The sequence below is a fragment of the Aplidium turbinatum genome, chromosome 8 (assembly GCF_918807975.1).
Source record: "Aplidium turbinatum chromosome 8, kaAplTurb1.1, whole genome shotgun sequence".
In the NCBI taxonomy this organism is placed as follows: domain Eukaryota; kingdom Metazoa; phylum Chordata; class Ascidiacea; order Aplousobranchia; family Polyclinidae; genus Aplidium; species Aplidium turbinatum.
Window position 1 is genome coordinate 25,967,914 of NC_137479.1, and position 24,426 is coordinate 25,992,339.

General features: G+C 38.3%; 1 protein-coding gene across 1 annotated transcript; it reads right to left on the reverse strand.

The window, feature by feature from the left end:
- Window positions 1-390: 390 nt before the first annotated feature.
- LOC145775269 (non-lysosomal glucosylceramidase-like) lies at window positions 391-23,823 on the reverse strand. The gene is made up of 20 exons (XM_082586527.1): window positions 23,695-23,823; window positions 23,294-23,426; window positions 21,635-21,723; window positions 17,725-17,840; window positions 16,760-16,984; window positions 15,831-15,930; window positions 13,927-14,075; window positions 13,329-13,431; window positions 12,585-12,703; window positions 11,944-12,104; window positions 11,092-11,292; window positions 10,778-10,861; window positions 10,030-10,121; window positions 8,186-8,293; window positions 7,503-7,654; window positions 7,026-7,132; window positions 5,954-6,096; window positions 5,641-5,744; window positions 4,952-5,143; window positions 391-4,656 (listed from the first exon to the last, which is right to left on the reverse strand). Exons 1-20 carry the CDS (start codon window positions 23,819-23,821, stop codon window positions 4,453-4,455), a joined length of 2,709 nt encoding a protein of 902 aa, XP_082442653.1. The 5' UTR covers window positions 23,822-23,823; the 3' UTR covers window positions 391-4,452.
- Window positions 23,824-24,426: the final 603 nt, after the last annotated feature.

Sequence of the window (24,426 nt, forward strand, 5' to 3'; positions counted from 1 at the left end):
GATCAGTAATCCGAGATTCAATTAAATCAAGGGATTACTGTTGGTCCAGAAGAAAACAGTCCACAAATTGAATATTTTAATCGGTTGATTTCCTTAATCGGCAAATGATCCACTGTTGATGCATTGAATCCTTAAACAGACAGCAAAATCCCTCGTCTGCAGACGTTGAATCAATGTAAAAATGAAGGATTTCGATGTCCCCAGACAGCAAATCAACCGTTTTTTTACATTGATTCAACGTCTGCACACGTTGAATCAATGCAAAAAACGGTTGATTTGTTGTTTGGGTCAGAGTGCTGAAGAAGGAGGGCACGAGAACTGACTTCGTTGTCTTTCCGTTCACTTATTCTAAATCTTCACTTCAACGCATAAACCTGGACAGGATTAAGAATTCATACAAGAAAGTTTTTATTCAGCAAAATTATTCACTGTTTTCGTTTGCTTGGTTAAATAGCACAATACAGAAACACCACAATCTGTTTCTACAAGTTATTTTTGCTGTGCAATATCCATATAAAATGGTAAAAGTACATCTAATAAAGGGTTATGGAAAATCTCTGAAACTTTTTCACTTTCCAATGAAAAACCGTTATAAACAAAATGTGAAAATATGATAAAAAAGTCACTGAAAATCATATACAAACCAAGCACCAACACTAAGGATTGACTGATGGATGGCAAGCCAGCGCAGCTTCAGCGCACTGAAGCCTCAAATGACGTCATCATTACCACCAGTACATTAAACGTGAAACATTTTGCTGAATCGTATCAGATGACACACATGTGAAAAGTGCAATGATTTTGGGCTAAATACTATAGCCGCCCATCTACAATGATTCCAGACAGCAAAATTCGCCATTTTTACATTGATTCAACGTCTGCAGACGTTGAATCAATGTAAAAATGATGGATTTTGTGGTCTGGGATGCACCAAAACCGTCAACTGTAGATATTACACGGATATTACATGCAAATCAGTAGAAAGTAACAGACGATGTTTAAAAACCCACCTCAATGAACACATTCAGCAAGCGAAATTAGATTTTTTTACATTAATTCAACGTCTGCAGACGTTAAATCAATGCAAAAAGAACCGATTTTGCTAGCCGGGTATGCAAGAACATGTGAACGATCGCCACCGCAAAGGAAAGCATTTAACCAGCGGTAGCCTATATACCTGTTACAGTACCACTGTGTGGAGCGAGGTGGTGATGCAGAACGGGGTGATTATATACTGATCACAAACCCTCTCCTATCCAGGGACGGATCCAGAAAGTAGTTTTAGGGGGAAAGGGGGGCGATGTGTAGGTCTACGATAATCAGACCATGCAAATGCACCACCAATAAAGTTATTTTCCTATGCTTTTTTTTGGGGGGGCGGGGGTTGCTCCAATCGCCCCTCTGCTCTTATTTCTATGAAGTCATAAATAAACAAAAAAGTGAAATGACAAAACAAATAATTTACAATCACCTAAACAAGACTTCGATGCAAAACCAACCAGATGATCGCCCTGCCAAGGTGGCAGTGAATAAAAAGGAAAGTAATATCGAAGAGAAGTGTTTACGCTGAATCAGGGGGTGTAATTATCAAAAAAGAATGGCCAGAGACTAAATATATTATAAATATACAATAACCCAGCAAAAAAATCTGTGTTTTTTCATGCAAAACTATCATTAAACTAGAAAGCACAAACTCAGACAACAAAATCCATCTTTTTTACATTGATTCAACGTCAGCAGATGATGAATCATTGTAAAAATGATGGATTTTCCTGTATGGAAAGTTGCAACGTAATTGTACAGTGAAGTATGATCGTAACCGAAGGGAGTTCGAAATGGCGCACGCACGGTGGAGTGCAATGAACATGTTTGTTTCATTATTTTTGAAGCCCATGTAAGCAAAACATTGCAAAAGGAAATGATTGTGGAGCAAGGTACGGAACCCTTGCATGGAGCAGTTACAACAACAATGTAATCGATTACAATTACTAGTTTGTTCGGCAATTATTTACGATTATTCAACAATTAAAAGCGTTTAACCATCAACACAAAATCTGGAATGTATCAACCTAGACAAGGATTGATGCAATAGCAATGGGCTTAAATGTAGTCCAAGTAATTTCTCAAGCTTCATCATGTGCATTTCGAATGCTGCAGCAGAGGTGATGAAACATATATACGGTACTACATAAAAGCTATAAACCAAGGGTGGGCAATATGCGGCTCACGGGCCACATTTGTCCTATTCAGCTTTTTCTCTTCTTTCAACAGTTTTTCTCCCAAACAAGATTACAAAAGTGTTTACATTGTTAAAACATTTGCTGTTTAATTTCTTATTTAAACGAATCAACATGCCACGTTCTTCTACCTAACTTATATTTGCACATCCACGTCTGAATATATTTGCAATGATATTTTATGTCCGCATGCATTTGTAACAATTTAAAAAAAAAAGTTGAGAATATGAATCTGTAAAACAGGCCCTTGTGTTAAAATGGTTGCCCACCCCTGTCATAAACAATATGAACAGTGATCGAAACAAGAGAGAATGAAGCTATGTACATTTTAGTCTAAACAATAAGTGATGGAATTGTAATCAATTCCACATATAAAATATCGCCTAAGTGAAGAACACCAGTTGCACAGCACATCGGTCCACCATGCAATGCCTGCCTTGGTGAAAAAACGGTTTCGTGTCAACTAAATTGTCACACCCATGATTGCCCAATCGATTATTGTCAACAAAGTAACTAAGGGACCGAGTAGGCTACAGAGTGCTTCGTCCTAGTTAGATATCATCAGTATACCGTAGCCACTTTGAAAGAAGGCAAGAAACTATGCAGCAGTAGATTATGATTACTACTTGTTTGTGCTGCATGTAAAATTCTTAATGACATGGCCAGCTTACAAAAGTTGCCCAAAACCGATAAACAAAGAAAATAGTCGTCAGCTAGAGGATTGGTATGTTGGCAGAAGTCGTACCACAGCAACTGCTGGTGCTGCGTCGCTGGATAACACACGCCGCTCAATTCCAGTGAGTGATCGAAATTACGTTTTGTGTCAATAAAATGCAAAATAAAGTGAATAGATGTAAATATGAACTCACAGCATGAGCAACTCAGACGATGTAGTGCGTCTCATAAGCAGACTGACTGATTCTGCATCAAGAAAAGAAAACAACATCCTTCCATTAAGATTGTGAACATGAAGAGTAAGCTAAAGTTTCTCAATATATCTCAACAGTTTTCCAAGACTTGAATATTGTTTCTTTTATTTTTGCAACTGATACTTGGAGAACGAATGTATGAATCTATATTAGGGTGTCCCACTTTTAGGCGACTTTTCAGGAAAATTAGGTTCGGGTCAAATTCTGACGGGATTTTTGTCACTGATTTCAAAAATGACGTTATTTTTTTCATTATGACGTCATCTTGAAGTGCCAGCTAGCGGACTTTTGCTATTCTGGCCTTATCACGAATATGGTAAGAGCCAGAGAGTTGAAACTTGCGCCAAAATGACCGGAAGGGACGATTTCCTATTTGTTGTCAATACAATATGAAACGCTAACTGCAACAGAAAAGGAGTTATTTTGATTATATAGATTCTATATCGTGCATAGCAACCTATCAAGTTCAGGTTGGTGAATAATGCAAGATACCAGAAAATTGATGTTTTTTCAGCCGAAAGTTAACGAATGAGAGATTTTTAGAAGTGACTACACAAGCGTGAATGACAAAAATATTGCTAAAACGCGTTGTGGAACGCCGGCAATACTAACACTGCTCTGTTCCTAAGTTAACAACAGCAAATAAAACGTTTCTAAAATATCAAAACGTATTTCATGCTACCAGCACACCAAGCGATTCGTCACAAAGAAACCAAATGCATCGTTTCTTTGTCGATTGAACGCTGCATGAACGTAAAAATTGAACTAAAGCAGCCAATTGGACTACGGCAAGCAATTGAAATGCGAAGTTAAAAAAGAAGAATGCACATTGATAAAACCTCAGTAGTAGAATCTGTCCTTTCACATTGCTACTATGTTTGCCTATGTCAAATCAATGTAAAAAGAGAAGAGTTTGCACAGAGGGATGCTACGCGTGCTGCCACGTACGGGCCGCAAGTGCAAGTGATCTTTCACAATAACTTTCCGTCTGCAGATGTTGAATCAATATAAAAACGACGGGTTTTGCTAGCTTGGCAGAAGGTTTGTGCTGCAACGTGACAGATTTGCACAGCCAGAGAGTTAAAGTCATGGTAGGGAAAGTTCAGTGCTTTCAAAGATAAAGCTACACGTTCATGTACATGCACAACATACTTATTACTTACACTTTGTGGAGTGTTACTATTGTCTACAAGGAAAAATTATTTGTCATGACATTTAGAAGTTAATTTGACGACGAGTGTCGATCACGGAATAGTGCCAGTCCCGTATTTTTTCGGTTTTGCTTCTCAATCTGTTTTCTCATTTTCGTTCTTTTCCAACTTCTCAAGTGCGTGCTGCATACCCCATATGCTGAGGGGACGCATATATGCTAAAGATCGGTACGTTCGGTTCTTATTGAACGCCTCTGGTGTCTGGTAAGACATTCCATATCGCTGCCAACACGTCCGGTAGATGCCGCTAGCGGTCCGGAAACCTTCCTTTAATAAACCCTGCAGAACAAAATTTTTTTTTCAAGCGTAAGTTTTTGACAACGCGATGTCTGATCGACATAAGTTTGAATAAGTAGAAACAAGTCTGTGGATTAAGTTTATACTCAATGACAAAGCATCATCACGTTATGAAAGAAGTGATATGGATCAATGTGAACCACACTGTGTCATTTACCTTATTTGAGCGTTTGCTAATGATAGATGCTTTCAAGAAACGCTGAATCAAGCTGAAAAATCTTGTGGAGGAAAAGTGCATCATTAATAAAAAATGTTTCTATTGGCCTCGTCACCTCACCTTATGAATCATTGTTGCAGCCAAGGCATACGTCACGCCGGTCCAGACCTCAACGGACTGAACACTGCAACCATCGACCACGCCCGTCGGCCTCATGCCATTGACTGCCCCGTGTCTTCCTCCGTTGTATTTTTGAACGTTTAGCTCAAAAACTGTTTTCAATGCCGACATGACATTTTCTTGCGGTAAAACCTAAATAGGAAGTAATTTTAAGTTTAAAATTTAATCAGAAAGTGCCCAATGTGTTTTACTTCAAGGCCGTACTGGAGTTTAAAATAACACAAAAAGTTGGATTCTCTCATCACAAACATTGACTTAAACGTCAAACGAAACCATAAAACAGACTTAATGGCTACAGTATGCTTCCGCGCCTGATATACGTCAATATAATATAAGTCAAAATACTGAAACAGTTTCGCTGCTAATTCGCTGATTACAATAGTGACTCAGGGTGATTGGCAGCATGAAGAACAGCAACACAAAAAACGACACTGTCCCAGACAGCAAATCAACCGTTTTTTTACATGACTCAACGACTGCAGACGTTGAACCAATGAAGAAAACGGTTGATTTGGTGTCTGGGGTAGTCTGCTGTTTATTCTGCGCCAGTCAACTTAGTTTCATTTGGGAACAAGCTCGACGTCTCGCAACGCTGTTATAGAGCATGTGCTGGCGCCAGAGGGACTTACGTCATCAATGCCAGCATCAAACAAGAACCACTGACCAGCACACTGGTCAGCCATAACGCTGCTTCGTCTGGCGTGTCGGCTGCTGTCGTAGTCGTAATATTTGCCTGAACAAAAATATTATAAAGCTTGTAAGACAAAATACAAATTGACGAAACGCTGCTTTGCAAAAAATTCTTCACATAAAATTATAGATTGTAAAGTGTAAAGTAAACACATGTTCACGAGTGCGAATACAAAACAAAACAGAAAAAACAAACTGAAATATGAAATATCTGTCCATAATTGCGAAATAACAAGAAAGACCCGTTCTTACCGTTCCAAAGTTTTTCGTTGTACGATGCGGTGCCACGCTGGAGGATGTCCGAGTATTTAATTTTCTCCTCCTCTTTCCCGAGGATATCAGCTGCTTCCACCATGAACCTCAGAGCAGCTAGGTACAACCCTCCACAGTATGCACTGAAAGCAATACGGAAAAACATTTGATCTTTTGACATGTTCAAACGATTAATCAATGTTAATCTTCTTCTTCCTTGATATGAGACATGGTTGTTTATTGTTTAGTTTCAGGACAGTTGATGGAAAGCCAGATCAAAAAGTTAAATGAAGAAAATACAAAAAGAAAATAGCATAGCTGGTGATGAAGTCCGCTAAAAACAGACTTACAGTTATTTGATGCACCAAAAACTGTGTTTTTATTTACGAAGCCACTTTACACGTTTAACAAATTGAACGTCGTGACAGGTATACGCGACTGCGACAGCTCATTCATAAATCACCAACACAAGATAAAAAATTGTAAAAAAATTACCTTTTTGAGCGTACAATAAATTTTCCAAAGCATTTAATTGATGAAAGCAGTTTACTGTCTCAGACAACATTTGCCCTATGGAAGGTGGAAAGCGAAAAACGCCTTTTGCAAAGAAAAAAGCTTGGTTGGTATTTATTAGAAGAGTTTTCACAAGTTGGCCACAGTGATATTCGACCTACATAGCTTAGAAACGGCGCATATTTACCAGTGTTGCTCACAAACCTATGATAACATTCATGAGTGCACGTATAGTCATATACGCAAGTGAACAGTACAACAACACTTCATGCAAACATGTTACGGTTGCATTAAGCGAAATAACATAGCAAACATTTCAAAGTCATGCACCGTCTAACCAAATCACTGACTTTTACGTCTGCAGATATTGAAGCAGTGTAAAAAGACTGACTTTGATAAGTCGGGATAATCCCAGTAAGCAAATGTCATATTTTTACACTGATTCAATGTGTGCAGACGTTGAATCAGTCTAAAAAATATGACTAATTTGCTGGTCGGGATGCTTACTGAGAGAAAACGATAGTTTGGAATTCTTGATGGTTACGCCAATGTCACTCACCTAGGTCCCTCCACACACCAACCATCGAAGGTTTGGTCGGCTGCTCCACTATTTTCGATCATTCCATCACCATCCTTGTCGTGCTTCATACTGTGCTCCATGACAATCTGTTGAATGAGAACGAGCAGTTTGAGATTGGATTAATACGTTTTGCGTTAATGTTACTTCAAAGGACGTTGACAAATGAAAGAATGAATCATTCCTCTTATTTCTACAAGGAAAATGCACAAGCGAGTGTTGTTGTAACTGTTCTAGGACGACAAGACAATTTTAGAATGTGTTATGGTGCCTGGTCAGTAAATAAGTTTTTTTTAAATTGATTTAACGTCTGCCAATGTAAAAAAAAAGGCTTGATCTGCTAGCTGGTAGGTGCTTTTAGGGAAATCAATTATCCTGTTTTTGAATTAAAACGATAAAAACGTGGTAGGATTTCATTGAGCATCAGAGTCAATAGAAGCGATGTCGTCTGCAACCCACCTTGAGGATTGGCCAAGCGGTTTCAAGGAACCTTCTGTTTTTGGTAATGTAATAGTCGCGAAATACTTGCAAGACAAACTTCGGATTCAAATCCCGCCACTCCGCGGTGTCGTGAACAAAATACGCGTTCACTGTGAGCCACGGTTCGTCGTCTGCAAGATTTCAATTTTAGAAATCAGTTTATACGCACATCCTAATGAAGCTAAAACCTCACAGATTCATGTTGTAGTTGAAGGAGAAAATAACGAAAGATTTGCAGAAGAAGCGATCTACCTGGCGTCAATACATGGCTAAATGACTAAAAAAAAATACATGACTGAATGTTCACTATAGAAGAGCGAGCAATGCGTTTCACCCACCACATAGGTGTGAGAGATACGTGTCTATAGCTGTTAAATCTTGCTACACTAAAAAATCTACATAGCCAGAACGATTTCACCGCAAGCACATATGTACGCTTTGGTTAAAATTTCGGAGAATCTTATTAGGGGAAAAATTTATCCTCGGGCTGAGAAAGCGATTGAAGCGTTTTCTAAGAGTAGAAAATGTGACTGAAATGCTGTTGAACGGGCATGGGCTGTTAACGGTTCAAATCAACAATTTGTGATTAAGTTGGTCGCAAAATAATACTGAGCTTGCAATTTGGTTTCAACACAAAGGTGATTGTTCACACTAAATCTTACCTGGACATCCGACGTCATGGGGAACGCAATTGGGCGTCTTCGCCGGTGCCCAGACTCCGTCCATCAGATACTTTTTCTGTTCAAGGTTCGAATGCAAAATGCTGGCAGCTGAAACAGAAACTTTTTGTTTTGAAACCATTTACATTGACCTTGACGCAACGTCTGGTGATGTTGAACCAATGTAAAATATCTGATTCGCTAAGACTACGAAATCCATTTTTAAACATTTAGCAAGGTGTCCTGCTAACACAAAAAACTGCGGCCTCTGGGTGTCGAACCGAGGTCCTTCGGAACGTTGGACCCATGTTTCAGGGATATCTAGAGAAGGTGATACGAAGGCTTTTATTACGTCTGACAATAGAAGGGCTTCTACTTATCTTAAATAATCTCTGTTTATGGTAAAATGACAATTGGCACATATAGTAATTTAATAAACTTTGTTATAACAACCTGCTTTGCACTATTACAACCAGGTATGGATATTCAATGAACGCTCATAATTACTTGTTAATTCAACTACCCGTATATTTGCTTTACACCTAGCCAACTGCAAAGGTTTTGTCAAAAAAACCCAGCTAAACTGGTAACCTTTCAACTGTCTTTTCAAACAAGTATTCTTTAAATATGTTCTACATAACACTTGCTAACTGTCTTGCGTAGCTGAGTGTACCAGCTGCACTACAAAACTTTCTGCAATTTAAAAAAGAACCGCATGTTTAACGCGGTACCAACTACCGCCCTTCTAGTGTCATGAGAATTAGCAATCGCTCTGAGCCTTCGTATCCCCTTCTTTAGATATCCCTGCCATGTTCTCATCACTAGACTATAGAGCAGCGGTTCTCAACCGGTGGGCTATGGAAAGATTTTGAGGTGGGCTACAGACCTATTAAAAATTTGCCAGAGTTAGTGAAAAATTTTGTTTCAATTGTGTTACTAAAGTTAATTTTACACTTGTGTGTTTTGTTTAGTTGTTTTGATCGTAGCAACAATGAATGGGGCTGCTGTAATTTGCCGTAAAATGGTAATTTCCATTCTAATTATTGAAATAATAATTTTGTTGGCGTAATGTAGGTGTAGGTAGCCTAATCAATGCCGTCTGTTGCGTAAGTAATATATCGATAAACTAAAAGTAAATAATAGAAATCGATAACTTAAAGGGAGGAATAATCGTGTTAAAAGGAATTGGGAAGAAATGTAACTTTATCTAAATAATCTATTGAAATGGTTAATTTATATATGACTGAGCACATAGTTTTACATCAACGTCGAGTTTTTACAACACTTTATGATGTAATAGACCACCTTCTGATTACCATCAAGTCATAGCCTAACTGAAAGCGGTAGCCCACCGAAATTCGTGCCGATCTGTTTTTAGTATTTTTTATGAATTATTGTGGGGAGAAATTGACAATAGTTGTGTCTTTCAAAGAAGGAATACAGCATTAATGTTGAGAACCACTGTAACTACAAGTGGTCAATAACATTCAGGAGAACGCATCTCATTGATGCACGGTATCATCTGTTTTGGAACACTTTCTGATGTTTTTTTCTTTTTAAATCTATTCTGCAGTTTTTTTCTTGCATAAACAATTAATGGGCCATAAAAATTTTTGTGCAAAGAAAATGGGCCACGAAAGAAAAAAGGTTGAGAACCACTGCTATAGAGGCAGAGCAGAACCACAAACTACGTTTATTCAACGTTGCCAACATTGTAAAGAAGCATCATATGCCTACGTGCAAAAAAGAAAAGCGTTTGACAATTATTATAATGTCAAGCTAACATTAATTTTTCTTTTCAACCAAATCGATTAAAAGACGTTGATAGAAAAGCTTTGCATTCTCACCAATGTCATATTGCAAGCTGATCTCCAGTTCAGGCCATAGATGAGCGAGAGCTATGGAAGCATAAAAATGCACGTCGTATGTGTTGTACATCCTGAAACGATGTTGTGTCAAAGTAAGTTTCACTGAAGCAAGTTGTGCTCAGTGCTCACATTTCTGTAAGTAACTTTTGGAACAGATTTTTATTGCTTTCGGTGCATACTCTAAAGTCCTATAAAACGCTGGCATACAAATGAAAGTTATCAAGAGATCGAGTCGTGCAAGTGGCTATAAATTCAACATTTCTTAGTTTAAGAACAACACATAAGTTGAAATTTGCCTACAACAAACAACGTATCACTGCAATTTGCACATTAAACAAACAAAAAACTGACATTTCTTTGCGAACAAGTGCACAGCCGAATACTTTGTGCAGCCATGCCTGGAATTGCTTCATTACGTTGCTAGGTATGACCGCAAACAAATTTTAACCAAGTTTACAAAAAGTATCGCCGTGTTGACTGATTAAGGGCGTAGAAAATGTTGTGTACTTATTTCACACCGTCGTAGGTAATATCAACTGATACACTGATAACGCAAGATGAAACACGTTTGTTTTTATATCAATTAAACGCTTATAGACGTTGAATGAATGCAAAACAAGAGATATTTTGCAAGCTGGAAATTTTAAGCACGGCCAAAAATGCGGTTTAAACACCTACTTAGTTATTCCATGCCAATATTGATTTAGTATTTCAGTATTTTACTCACTTGTATTCCTGCCCTTCGAGGTAGGCGAATCTACCGAACTCAACAATGTGCTGGCAATTTCGAATTTCTTCTTCCATACTCAACCTGTGGTAAGTTAATGAAGCTGAGCACACAGACACGAGAAGCTGCGCAGACAGCTAATGTCGTTTTTTTTACATTGGTGTCTGTTTTTGTCATTGTTTCAACGTCTGCAGACCTTGAATCAATGTAAAAAAGCGGCTAGTTGCGATCTGGGATGTTGATGACATTGGCAAACACTTAAAAACCTTTGCGGTTTCTACTACGTTGAAATAACCTGGAATTGCAATACTCACGGAGTTTCGGCAACGCCATTGGCCTGGACAGTTGTTTTTCCATTTTGAGAATTCACTCCGCCAGTTTCACCACCAGCGTTGCGGCCATTTTGTAGCACCGAGGTTGTTTCACTGTGGTCACTTTCCAACCACACCGTCCCTCCGTCGGTGACGTAATAAAGCTCATTGAAAAGCGCAGATTTATACCAAGCCGGGATTTCCCTAAAAGGGATACATTAAACATTAAAGTATTGCAAAGCAGATCAAATACATCCGGTAGCCACTTTAACATGGCAATTCTTCGTAAGACCCTATGACACAGTCAACCAATCGAAACATGTTTAACAGGCTACCGTCCAATTATGACCCTTCTAGCACTCAGCCAGACAGTTGATCCGTGCTTTAAACTTTGTTCATGGTGAAAATTACAGAACAAGAAAGAGTTATGACAGGGGGTGGGAATCGATCCAGCGTCATCGAAATTTGTTCCCTAGCCCTAACCCTCTAGGCCACAATGGCTATGACGGAACGCTCACTTAATCTATTTTCTATGTGTTTAATCTCTGTTCTACCTCCAACTTCCATTTACGTAATGACGCCACAGACAACGCAGCTTATGATTGGTTCATGCTTTACAGACTCTTACAAAAGTTGTTTTGTTAAAGTGACTACCAATATATTCGGGGAAGGTTTGAAACACAAGCACCTTTTGTTTCTCGGCAGTTCGGTAAAGCCTGTTGGGTGTTTGGATTCTTTTAAGGAGTATCGAAACATAAACCTTCCGCGAGTACACGATATGTGCAGAAACGGTGGCTGTTTGAATGAAGTTTTCTCTTTCTAAAAATACTTGTGAAAAGTTTGCAACAAGCTAACTTGTTGTCAAGGATCGGGGATTGCCATTCGTCGATCTTTTTTTCCCATTCCTCAAAGTTGTTTAAAGAATAGTCCGCCAGTGAAGGACCAGCTACACCACTGCTGCCAAACCAACGAGTGTAGCGGCGCTTGTAGTATCGCTGGCTGTCTCCGAAGTGGATCTAAAACGTGAAAACATGGAAAAATAAACGTTATTTTAACATCTGTTTTATAGATGTCATTTTCAACCACTAGACAAAGTATGTCCATTTCCAGACAGCAAAATTCGTCATTTTTGCATTGATTCAACGTCTGCAGACGTTGAATCAATGTAAAAACGACGGATTTTGTTGTCTGGGTTTGGACTGATGAGAACTACTTGTTGCACAGTTTAGAACAGAAACTTACAAAAATCTTCTAAGAAAAAACAACGCGCCGCATTTAGAGCACGACGTTCCTTTATCATCTTTAACTTTTAATGCCAGAATAACTGAGAGACAACTGTTTTGTGTATCACAAATGAAGCTATTAAATGCGACTGGTGAAATGTCATTTGTCATGTGTCTGAAAATAGGCGTTTTTTTCGATCGACTACAAGGCAAGGACCAAATTAAAAGCTCAGCAACTTATTATGTCGCAAGGGATTACATAACTAACATTACCTGTGGCATATCCCAGGCCAAGCAAAACTCCACAGTGTTGGAAGAGCTTGCTTTGACAGAACAAGTGCACGCTACGGCACAGGCCATGCGCTCGCCTTTCGCAGTCAGGTGACTTTTTTCTGGAATAAAGACTTGGGTGTCAACCAACACCATTTTTGTAGTAGTTATTTCGCCATCACCAGACATCAAATCAACATGAAACTTGACCTTTTAAATCACATAAAAGTAATTCTTTCGTGAAGGATTCGTCTTAAATGAAATGTATAAGACGGGGCAGTTAAACAGACCGGTGAGTACGAGGCTTCTGTGTAAAAATAAACAAAAAAACTAACACAGAAACTGCTGAGGTTTGGCAGATTTTTTGAACACTTGCATGGTCGCTTGTTTTCATCCTTCATCGCATAACTAAAGCTTAAACTCTATCCGTGCTAAGAAAGTGCAGCTGAAAATATTCGTTCAGGTACACAACGCATATATCTTTTAAAAAAAGAAAAGCAATTCATCAAACGCAACTTAGAACATGTGTTAAAATGTATTTGTGGTCATTAACAATTGCAATAAGTACAGTAGTGATCAATTCAATAAACACAAGTAGCACAAGTGCACTCAGTTAGAAGCTTTATATATTTTTTTACATTGAATCAACGTCTACAGACGTTGAATCAATGTAATGAGCACGAGAGTCAAGAAACAACGAGAGAGAAAACGTCAAGGCAAGAGTTGTAAATGTAAAGGTATGTCTACCTAATTCGAAATGCAACTTTCCGGTGGCCATCAGAGGCTTCCAAACCTCGTTGCCATTCTTTGTGGGGTTGAATGAAGTACATCGGGTGACAGAAGTACCGTCCTGAAATAAGGAAGTATAGAATCACTTTCTCACGGAAGTATGTCCTAAATCAGCTAGAAAAATCTGTTATGTTCACATTGATTCAACGTCTGCAGACGTTAAATCAAAGCAAAAAATTGGGATTTTGCTGTTTGAAAATTCCAAGTACAATCAACGGCAATGGGCAGCTGTTTCTAAGAAATACGCTATAAAACAATACCATGCGTTGTCACATATTGGCAAAGAAGTGTATCGGCAAAACGGCATCGTTTTGTATGAGCCAAACATGAAATCATAGCAAATGAACGGTACGCTATTACTGTACCCATCTCATCTAAAATTATATCCGTGTTGAGTTGATTTCACACAAGTAACCTTAGTTTTCATTAGTTCAATTCCAATGCATAGGCTAGCTAGCTTAAATCAAAGTACAATATTTTTTAAGCTGCAATTTTTAAACAAACTGACTAACTTTGCAGAATCGCTTATAGTTTTGCTATGTTAAAAGATAAAAACCTTTTCCAAAGCAGCAACAGTCATTGTGTAAGGCATGTCTTTGTACGTTGTATTGTGCATCACTACACCCTTGGCTGGAAAGCGGTGTGAATTGGATTCAAAGTGTTTATTCCAAAGACCAGAAGTAGTTTTTCGCTCATGCGCGCTGCCTGGTGACAAAATAAAACTTAATGAAACCATTATTAACCCAGACAGCAAAATCCGTCATTTTTACGTTGGATGTAAAATTGACGGATTTTGCCGTCTGAAAAAATATTCCTACCTGTTGAAAATCAATACAGTAACCTCGCAGAGATGCTGATTTGAATTTTAAAATGAACAACTTCAACCTCTACAATACATTGTTACCAGCAAAAGCTAGGCCACAATTTTGAAATAAAAGTGACAAATTACGATGGAAAACAGCCAATAGCTTTAGATCAATTTACAATGTTCCAAAATGTAGTTTATTTCAACAAGTTTAAAGAGCGATGGGGTGAAGCTTGCATCAGTGTATCAACGGATTTAAAGTTTAGAAAATTATAAAACTAGGCCAAGCTAGCAAACTAGTCCTTTCACGGTACATTGATTCAATATCTGGAAACGTTACATCAATGTAAAAAGGAACAACGTTGCTAGCTGGTAAAATGATCTTTATTTTGCGTCTGCAGTCCACAATCACAACAAATAAAGATTACATTAACATATGCAATTAGAATATACCATCATTTACCACTAAAAAATACATCAAAAACAAAATGGAACATTACATCATATGCGATGCACGACGGAAAAAGATTTTGTAATTTTCCATTTATATTAAAAGCCACAGCCCACATTACGTCAAAGATGCGAAGGGAGGTCTAAAAATTTACGTTCAATTTGTGGGTATGTGTAGTGGGAGTGCATGCTGCATTGCATGTTGTGCCATTCGTTTCGTTTATTGTACAATGTATGATACATTGTGCGTATTCGTCTCTACCGAAGCTCTATCGTTGATGTACATAACAAAAATCTAATCTACTTAGACTAGGGGTGAACAACATGTGACAGCGGGCGGCATTCGCGCTTTTGTGTGGCCTTTGCTTTCAGCTGACATTCACAGTTCACATGTGTACATTTGTTTTATTTTTGTATTTGCAAGTTGTATATTTATATTTGCAATGATATGTTATATCCGCTTGTAGTTACAGTGTTTTCTAGTAAAAGATGAAAATACTAATCAGTGTATATTTGAAGTGCGGCTTCAAGTAAGCATTGCATTTTCCTAACTGGCCCTTGTGATAAAAAGACTGCAAACTCCTGATTTTGACAAAAGTATTTACTTACCTTGACAGCAAAACCCAATGACGGATTTTGTTGTGTGGGAAAAGACATTTAAGTGGTAACACAAAAACACATTTACAAAACAACACAAACATTTAAGTGATATGACTTCTATGAGACCAGTAAACTTGGTTCAGGTCCATTTACAAACCGCAGAAATTGAGCGAAAAAGTATTGTATTGCGTTGGAATCGAGCCAGCAAAATAATCCTTTTTCACGTTAAGTTCAGACGTTGAATCAACGCAAAAAGAACAACTTTGGTGCAGGAAAAAGTAGCACTAAGTTGCAAACTAGAAATGGAGGAAAGTGGTGAGCATTCGATTTGTTGAATGTAAGCTTGATCTTGAGATTCTGCACTTGTTTTTAAATCAACTGCTTTCTGAACCTTTGGTTTTGTTTCAGGTTTTTGAGCTGTGCTCATTATCCCAGACAGCAAAATCCGTCATTTTTACATTTTTAATGGAAGTGGTGGATTTTACTGTCTGAGATACAGATAGATCACGCATTTCTGTCATGTTGCCTTCGTTTCGAATTTACATGGTTTGAAATGAAAACTGTAGCATGCTTCGACACAAAATACCTATCAACGCGTATTGTACCTGTTCCGTTCTCCATAGACATGGTGATTGTCACTTCAGCATCGTCATTTCTGTTGTTTTCAATTGTCCAAACAAACACTCCAGCAGGTATGCTAGTATCCTGACGAATGAGGAAACGCGTTGCATGAGACAAGCATAAAGAAACTAACGTTAGAATCGGTGTACGTTGTACAAAGTATATACTTTGTCGCGACAGGTAGCTATCCAAATAGCAAAAAACAGTATTTTTATGTTGGTCCAATGTCATTGAATCTGTGTAACAAGACGACTTTTGCTATCTAGATATGAAGTCGTATGTGTGATTTTAGTAAGGTGGAAAATACTTTTTGAACCGTGCAAGGGTTTTGAAGCTTTGTTTCAAACGTTTGTTTCCAAGCGGCGACCTTCAATTTCAGATTAGAAACTGACAAACACTGTCCTTTCGCTGGGCAAAGTTCAAGCACGAATGGCTTGAAAATGTATCAGACGTTCTTTCCTTGTGAGGTGGAGCCACTCGCTTGTGAGATGTTTAATAATTAATGAGAACTTCGTTATGAAGATGAACTAAACGATAACGTTAAAAAAACATTGCTTACCAGCGAAAGAAACATGTTACGCCTGTTTAAGAGCAAAACTCGTAATCATATGACCCATGAGCAAAAATGTTTCTAGAGCATGTTGGACAACGAAAGCACAAGTACAAAATTACTTATCATGCACATACGCTAGTAAACTGTTGCCTCAAATCAATACTAATTCTTAAAGAGCTTTTAGCACTTGCAACATCAATTTCAGAAATACTAACCAAGAAATCACAAAAGATCTGGATTGAATGCTCAAGAGTATTCTTCTTCTTTCGTATGAGAGGTTTAAAAAAAAAAAACAACCTCAAGAGTATTTAGATTGAATAATCAACGCTATCACTGCAGCAAACCTCATAGTAACCTTACCTTGTAATTGTGAGGAAACACTGGAGATACTTGTCTGCACGTCAGCACAACACCTTGTCCCTGCAAGTCGTAGACTGTCCACGCACGCGGGTACAAGCCATGATAGTAGGCGTATGAGCTGCAGTAGCGCCAGTTCCATGCATGCAGAGGTTCACCAGAAGGTGATCTTGTGCTCAATACTTGTTGGAAAACAGTTCTATCGTGTCGACGAATGCAAACAATGAACTGGAAGGAAAAACATGTTAAAGTGTTACCCAGACAGCAATTCATTCGTTTTTACATTGGTTCAACACCTGCAGACGTTGAATCAATGTAAAAAACGACTGATTTGCTATCTGAGTAACAAATTATGAAGGTAATGTTTTTGTAATGCCCAAGCTTATGTAATATGTATTATGTAAAAATTATGTTTAAGAGGGTAGGGAAGGCAAAGAAGACATTCGTCATATGCAATGCATATATACAAGCTTGTAACTAAGTATGTTGCCAAGATACAGGCATGTACTTTCGGTGGAAGTCGATCCGACAATGTTTAATCGTACAACTCGGTCACATAACGTGTTGATGATTACGCAAAACGTTTTGCAATTGATTAAACCAACTGCTGTTACAACATAGTTTCTACGGTTAGGTGTGAGTTAAGCAATTGGCAAACAATTTCAAAAGAAAAACCGCCAAACGTCTCAATGGCAAATACAAAAAATTGCAAACCTCGCTGAAGTTTCACAGTCAACTTCTTACAGAGTTGCGCGATAAGTCTGGGTACTGGGTATATTAATATTATATATGCAAAAAGAAAAGAATAGGTAGTCATTCAAACCAGAGGCAATTGGCTAATTTCATTCCCTATGTGTAGAAGTGGGCACTTCAAGCACAGCACTAAGAAACGTCAAACAATAAGTGACAGTTTTGGCATTTTGTTTGCCTTTTTATAAAGTAATGTCTTTTCTACGTCAGTAACGAACCTGATCAGCCAACGGACAATCATAAGTGTACACTCCAGGTTTCAATTGCCACTTGCAAAAGCTTCCATTCCATCCACGGTTTATTGTGCCACCTCCTATACCTCCCAATGGGACCCCTGATAACCAAGTTTAATTTTAATACAACACTTGCCAGAAAAAGCTGCTTATTTTACATGTGGTGACGTTAAAATGAAGTAAAAAAATATAAGCTGGTTACAAATAACAATAAATTTAAACGTAATAAAGAATGCAGATTAACTTAAAACACTTTCAGAACAAACTGGTAGGCTAAAACCAGAATCCTACATCCCTGACAAAAATTCAAACAAAATATTCTGAACATCTAAAAGTATCAAGAACGAGAAAAACACTACAAATACGTTGAGAAATACACGAAATTAGATATCAGAGACAACGATCAAAATTAGTGTTCAAGGAAAAAGCTATCTTTTGACAACTGTCAAAATCAGTAAATGCTTGATCATGATGATGCAAAGTGTGGAAAGGATGCTTAAAAATAGTAACAAAAATACAATTTCAATGGTTCCAAATACTAACCGTACCTTACCTCACAATGTAGATTTTAACGACCTGTTTTAGCCTGATTCTGCGAGTGGTAACGACTGCAAACTCAACCCGAGTCTTGTCGGCTGCGGGCTGCCCACTGCGGAGCGACGGCATGTGTCCACAAGGAGCGGTGTTTGCAAGATCATATGCGGGAAGTGCAGGGAGGACGGTACATGACATCTGGGCGAAACCCTTTTGGGCGAGACCATGTGGGCGATGGCCAAAGTGGGTGACGGTAGCGAAAGTTTAGCCATTCAGAACAGTGGTGACCTAATTTATCTAGTTGCTTTGCGGCGTCACGGTTTATCATGAAGCTTAAGAAAAAAACCTCAGAAAAGAGGCAAACGAAGACCTCACAAGAGGAATGGCCAAAAAGTGGTTGACGTTAGCTATGAACGCTCCCTAACCGTTATCGAAACTTGTCAGTCGCAATACCGATGCTGATGGTGCATTCCGTTGAAACATTTTTTGGTATAAGCGACAGGCAGCAGAATCATCCGGCAACCACTGCGATGTTCTGATTCCGTGTGACTTCAAGTCTTAAAATGTAATGACTGTTAGTCACAATGTGTTCTGTAAATTGCTAATGCGCCTATGCAGCGTCTAGACTTCTAGAGCATTCGAATTAAAAAATATCAGTTGACGTTCATTAGCAGAGGAAACAGCTTGTTGTACTAACCACTGGCGCCGACTTACGGGGTTACAGAGTGGCCACGCCACCCCGTAACCGCTGTGGCGGGGTGGCAGCCACCCCGTTTAGGTTACATTACTTACTGCAAATAAATGTAATTTGAACGGACGTTTAAATCTTTTTTTTTATCATTGGTTTTCACTTCAAGTCAACGTAAAGCAAGTGGTGAACCAATAAAGTATTGCGAAGAAAATGATTGTTTTTGTCACAAGCATGATACTAGCGTAACATCAAGCAAGCTACGTGAAGATTACCATACGCAACACATGGCTACGAGTTTTTTCCTTGTTGTTGCAATCGTTTTATTTGTTACTTGTCATATATAAGTCATTGTTACATTTGTTAGGTTTACAATGGGATTTATTAATCAATAAAATACGATCTTTCCATTGCCTCTCTCAAAAATCTTTTTTGAAAATTTTTAAACTGCTCAAAATATCGCTATAAATTATGACAGCTATAAAATACTTGGAAATAAAATTATCTCGATGATTGATAGCTCCACCCCCTAAATAAATAAATAAATATCTATTTTCAAATTTCATTAAAAAAATGCAATTTTTGAAACTTTTTGAGTTTTATTTAAAAAGTGCACTTAGTAAAATAGCAGAACTTTTAACGTTTCGTTCTGCAAATTTACACGTTTACATGATTCTATTCGAAGAAAGCTACACCCCCTGTCAATTTCCAATAATAAAAGCAACCTTTTTCAACTACTAAAGATTTTGCATTTTGAATTATTTTCCGATTTCAATTGGAGTATACTGTCACCTACTTCATGCTTTAATTTCTACTTTGTTATCTACTTCATGCAGTAAGATTGCGTGTCAATGCGTGACAAACTGTGAGGCGGGAATTTATTGGTCTGACTTAGGAGTTGCTCGTTACATCATAGAAAAAATTACGAAAAGTTGTTCAGTAAAAGTTTTCGCCGACATTCCAGTTTTATTCAGCTTAAGATGCCACCGAAAATGCGTTCAAAATTGCAGCCCTCCATTGAGTCATTTTTTGTTGCGTCTAGTCAGGATTTCAGCCAGCATGAAAGTGACCAAACGCCTGAACGAAACGAAAGTGTGCCACTGCAAAAAGCGTTAGCACGATCAGGGAGGTGGAAGATTATCGTTGCCTTCCACCACCTGCTAGGCGGAGCGATCGTTTAGTGCACTCAGGTGTATAAAAACCTGCTTGCCATCTACCATGACGCAACAGCGATTGAACCACGTCCTAATTTTAAATGTTTATCAAGCTGAAGCTTCACGGTTACAACTTGACCAGTTGATTAACAGTTGGATTGACAGAGCTGCTGTTCGCAAAAATACTTTTGCCAAATGTAAAGTGTAGAGCAGAAACGTAACAATAAAATTCACGACATACCTCCTGTGCTTTGTTTTAAAGTTGCTTTGTAAATTATCGAGCTACAAATCAGGTGTGAAAAGACAATTGCATCTACGAAACACGCTTAGTAAAAATCAAACAAAAACATGCAGTTTGAAAGTTTATAGGTTGCCATATTGTGCTATCCGCCACCCCGTGCAAAAATAAAAGTCGGCGCCTATGGTACTAACCACACGCAAATCAGTAGCTATTACTGCAGTATATAAATGATTTTATTTTAAGTGCCCACATTAAAATTATGACTTATGCCCACTGAACGTCAACTGATATATTTAATCCTAATGCTCTAGTCTAGACGCTGCGTAGGCCCATCAGCAATTTACAGAACACATTCTGTGACTGACTGCCATTACGGCATTACATTTTAAGACTTGAACTCACACGGAATTAGAACATCGCAGTGGTTGCCGGATGATTCTGCTGCCTGTCGCTTATACCAAAAAATGTTTCAACAGAATGCACCATCAGCATCGGTATTGCGACTGACAAGTTTCGATAACGGTTAGGGAGCGTTCATAGCTAACGTCAATCACTTTTTGGCCATTCCTCTTGTGAGGTCTTCGTTTGCCTCTTTTCTGAGGGGTTTTTCTTATGCTTCACAATAAACCGTGACGCCGCAAAGCAACTAGATAAATTATTTAGGTCACCACCGTTCCAAATGGCTAAACTTCCGCTACCGTCGCCCACATGGTCACGCCCAAAAGGGTTTCGCCCAGATGTCGTGTACCGCAGGGAGGGCTGCATGGACGGCATGATCCGCCCACTACACTCCTGTCTGGAGGAACGCCTTGGCTCAGATGGGGGTTCGGTCTTTGATCATCAACAACAGTGCTTCGTCGACTTTGAGTTTGCAGTCGTTGCCAGAAAGGGCGACGCAATACGCTTCGGGGAGGCCATTCTCATGGGTGGACGGAATCCAAGGGTCGACGGCCGTGCCCAAAAGTAAGAGCTGCGTCACCTGGTTTATTGGTCAACTGATTCAACAAAATTTCACAGCGATGATGCCTGGCGGCACGCATGCTCAGCAGACAGCGGCCTCAAGTCAAACAGGAGAGCCGCATTGGGGAAAGACTCGCTGACTTCGGCACCGTTCGTCGTGGTGCATGGCTGGGGAACTGTGTTCCGAGGGCTGGTACAATTCGATATTACCACAAATACCGCAGCGAAGCCGCAGCATCAGGCTAAAACAAGTCGTTAAAATCTACATTGTGAAGTAATGATCATGCTGCTTAAATCGAAACTCAATCAGTTACTAACCGTAAATTTGATGCAAAGGTGTTTGGTTGAAAAAGTCCATGCAGGGACGTTTACTTTTATGGTGAAGCTGCTTGTAGTACTGTAAATATCTGTAAACGTAGCAAAATATTAATTTAAAACGGACAAGCTTTACGATTTGCCACTACTGTAGAAAGAACAGTGCAAAGAATATTTTGAAAGAAACAAATGAAAACTTATGGAACCGGTTTCTTTGGCAAATTTGGCAACACAAAAATAGAAAAGGTTGTGATTGTGACGCTTTCAAAAATCTTCCTGACATTGTTTTAGACTACAACATTGCCAAATCAATCAATACAATTGATAATTTTAGTTTAATTTAAAGAATGCTGTTATCGCTGACACTGTCACTCAATGTGATGACATCACAGATTTTGCCTTTTCTCATGAACTGGCCTTTTACCTCTAGGTGGCGTTGGTTATAGTCAATGACAAGTAATAAAATACACAGTGTATGTACAGTATTCCTGTTGATATAAGTTCATGTAAACAAACAGTAAGCAGTATGATTTTTCAAAGAGGTCTTCTGAAATCATATCGATTGTTGAACTGAATTACTGAAAAATATCAAATTGCTTAAAATTGGCGAATTAGTATCTTATGGAGAAATGACATGATGAAAAAGTGTTCAATTGCTGATGTGCCCAACCACAGATGCTTCGAATATTTTCATTTTACATATATACTAAAACATAGGAGTGATTTGGGAATGACACAAAAAACGTTAATGACTAATCAATAATATCACATATTTCAATCAATTGTTCAGTTCAGTTTATTTTTTGTTGGCGAAAAAGAAAGACACAAAAAGCAAAAACACAAGTAATTCACACAACAAGGATGGCAGCGAAAGACCAAAAGGTCACCAAAGTCAGCTGCCGCTCAAACATTTAAACAAAAGACCCAAAATTAAAACATTAACACATATATAATATCGGAATGGCCTGTTCCGGTGAGTCCGATTCGGTGAGTCCGATCCCTTAACAGGGGATTATTTCAATTTTTTTTTTTAATTATCGGGTACCGTAGCCTAATTATCATTGCCGTTTTAGGGTTAGGTGTTAGAGGTTAGGAACTCACCAAATCGGACTGACCGAATAGGACTCACCGAATCGGACTCACCGAATTGTAGCAGACCCATACGGGTATAATATATAGCACAATACCAGCACTTTACATAATACATTAACAATGGAATAACACAGGGCAACATAAAAAAAACTGTGTAGAGAAATAAGCGGATGATACGTTTCAGGAGTGATCATAGTACAATTGCATAATGGTGTGTAAGTAAGCATACATTATTTTATATGCTAAAAATTGAATGACATGTTATGAGATGTTAAGTCAAAAATATGCTATGCTTTTCTTGTGTAAAATAAGCTGAACCAAACTAAAAAAAATTACCACAAGGTATTTCAAGTAGACTTTTTGTCAATCAGACACAACTGACTTCCTCAGAAAGTTAAATTAGACAATGACTAACATGTTTAAGATGATCAAATACTCAATCATGTTGTCGTAAAACAACTAAACATGCACCTACATCCTACGTCAGAATGTTTTATGCCAGTAATTGTCTGTTTCAATTTACATCTTGGAAATATATTAATGAAACAAAATAAAAGTTTTAAAATATACCTCACTCCAAGACCAATAACAGAAGGAATTTGTGACAAAGGCGGGAATGACCATGCCTTTGGATGTTCTTTGAACTTGTGACTTAAGGCAATTCTCCAACCAAACTTTGGAAGATTAAATCCTTCTGCTTTCCCTAGTAAATACAGTATATAAAATATAAGGTTAATGGTTATGATTTTGCTGCAAATACATTGTACGGTAAATAGCATGAACAAACGGCTTGTCAAAATGCAGCCCATACAGGTACCGGTACTTCACAAGAATACAACTCTGTAAGTTTGTTACTGGTACAATATCATACAGTTACTCTTTCTTTATGATTTCTGGTATATTTGTTTTATGGTGTGACTTGTTTTATGTCAAGGCACAGGCACTAACCATAAAAATCTGTATTTTCTTACCTTGCCATGTGTGCATGAGGTTATTATCTTCTTCCTCATCTGGGCTTGTTAAATTGGTTTCTTTTAATTTTTTCCACCATTGTGGTGGTTCAACTTTTGAACTTTTTGACGATTCAGAATTATCCATAAAGCTGTCAGTTAAACTTTAGCTCTAAATCAGACAGGATGACACACTCAGATTGTTGTAAACAATAATAATATCAAGGTAGAAAGAATTATATACCGAGTGTATAAAGGTGAGTCCCATACTTGATTCAAGTATTGGGTATGAGAAGATAAGGTTCTCATTGTACTAAGCCTTCGGCAGTAAGGAGAGTAGGGTGGCTAGTTCCTTTCTCTCAGCAACTACGCCCACCCAATTTATTGCACCCTGGGTAGAGGTGAGCGGTGTGTTTCAACAACCAGCTTAGCCGGGAGTCATAACAGGTTTGCATAATTGGAAAGCCAACCTTTTATTTATTCAACGAAAGTTTTATCAGACAATCTTTATTCTGACTTCTGAGTATTCTCTTCTCCTATTAGGGCTGCCAGATGCGACAAGTGAGTTTTCTCAAAACCACTGAACCGGCACTTCCGCTCAGAATGGTTTTGGTTAATAAAGTAGGCTACAACGTGCAGGGCTGTGTAGGTTGTTAAACAATTTTGCTCTACGCCGTAACGGTTATGCAGCTCTGTTGTTAGTTAATTACATTTTATTTAAAAACGAAGCACTGTACACTCATGTACATTGTA

Coding starts and splice junctions, on each gene's coding strand:
- LOC145775269 (XM_082586527.1), bottom strand. CDS start 23,821: ATGGATAATTCTGAATCGTCAAAAAGTTCAAAAGTTGAACCACCACAA. Junction 16,985..17,724: donor ATTGTCCGTTGGCTGATCAG/GTTCGTTACTGA, acceptor TTTTCCTTCCAG/TTCATTGTTTGCATTCGTCG. Junction 11,293..11,943: donor TCCCCGATCCTTGACAACAA/GTTAGCTTGTTG, acceptor TATCCCTTTTAG/GGAAATCCCGGCTTGGTATA.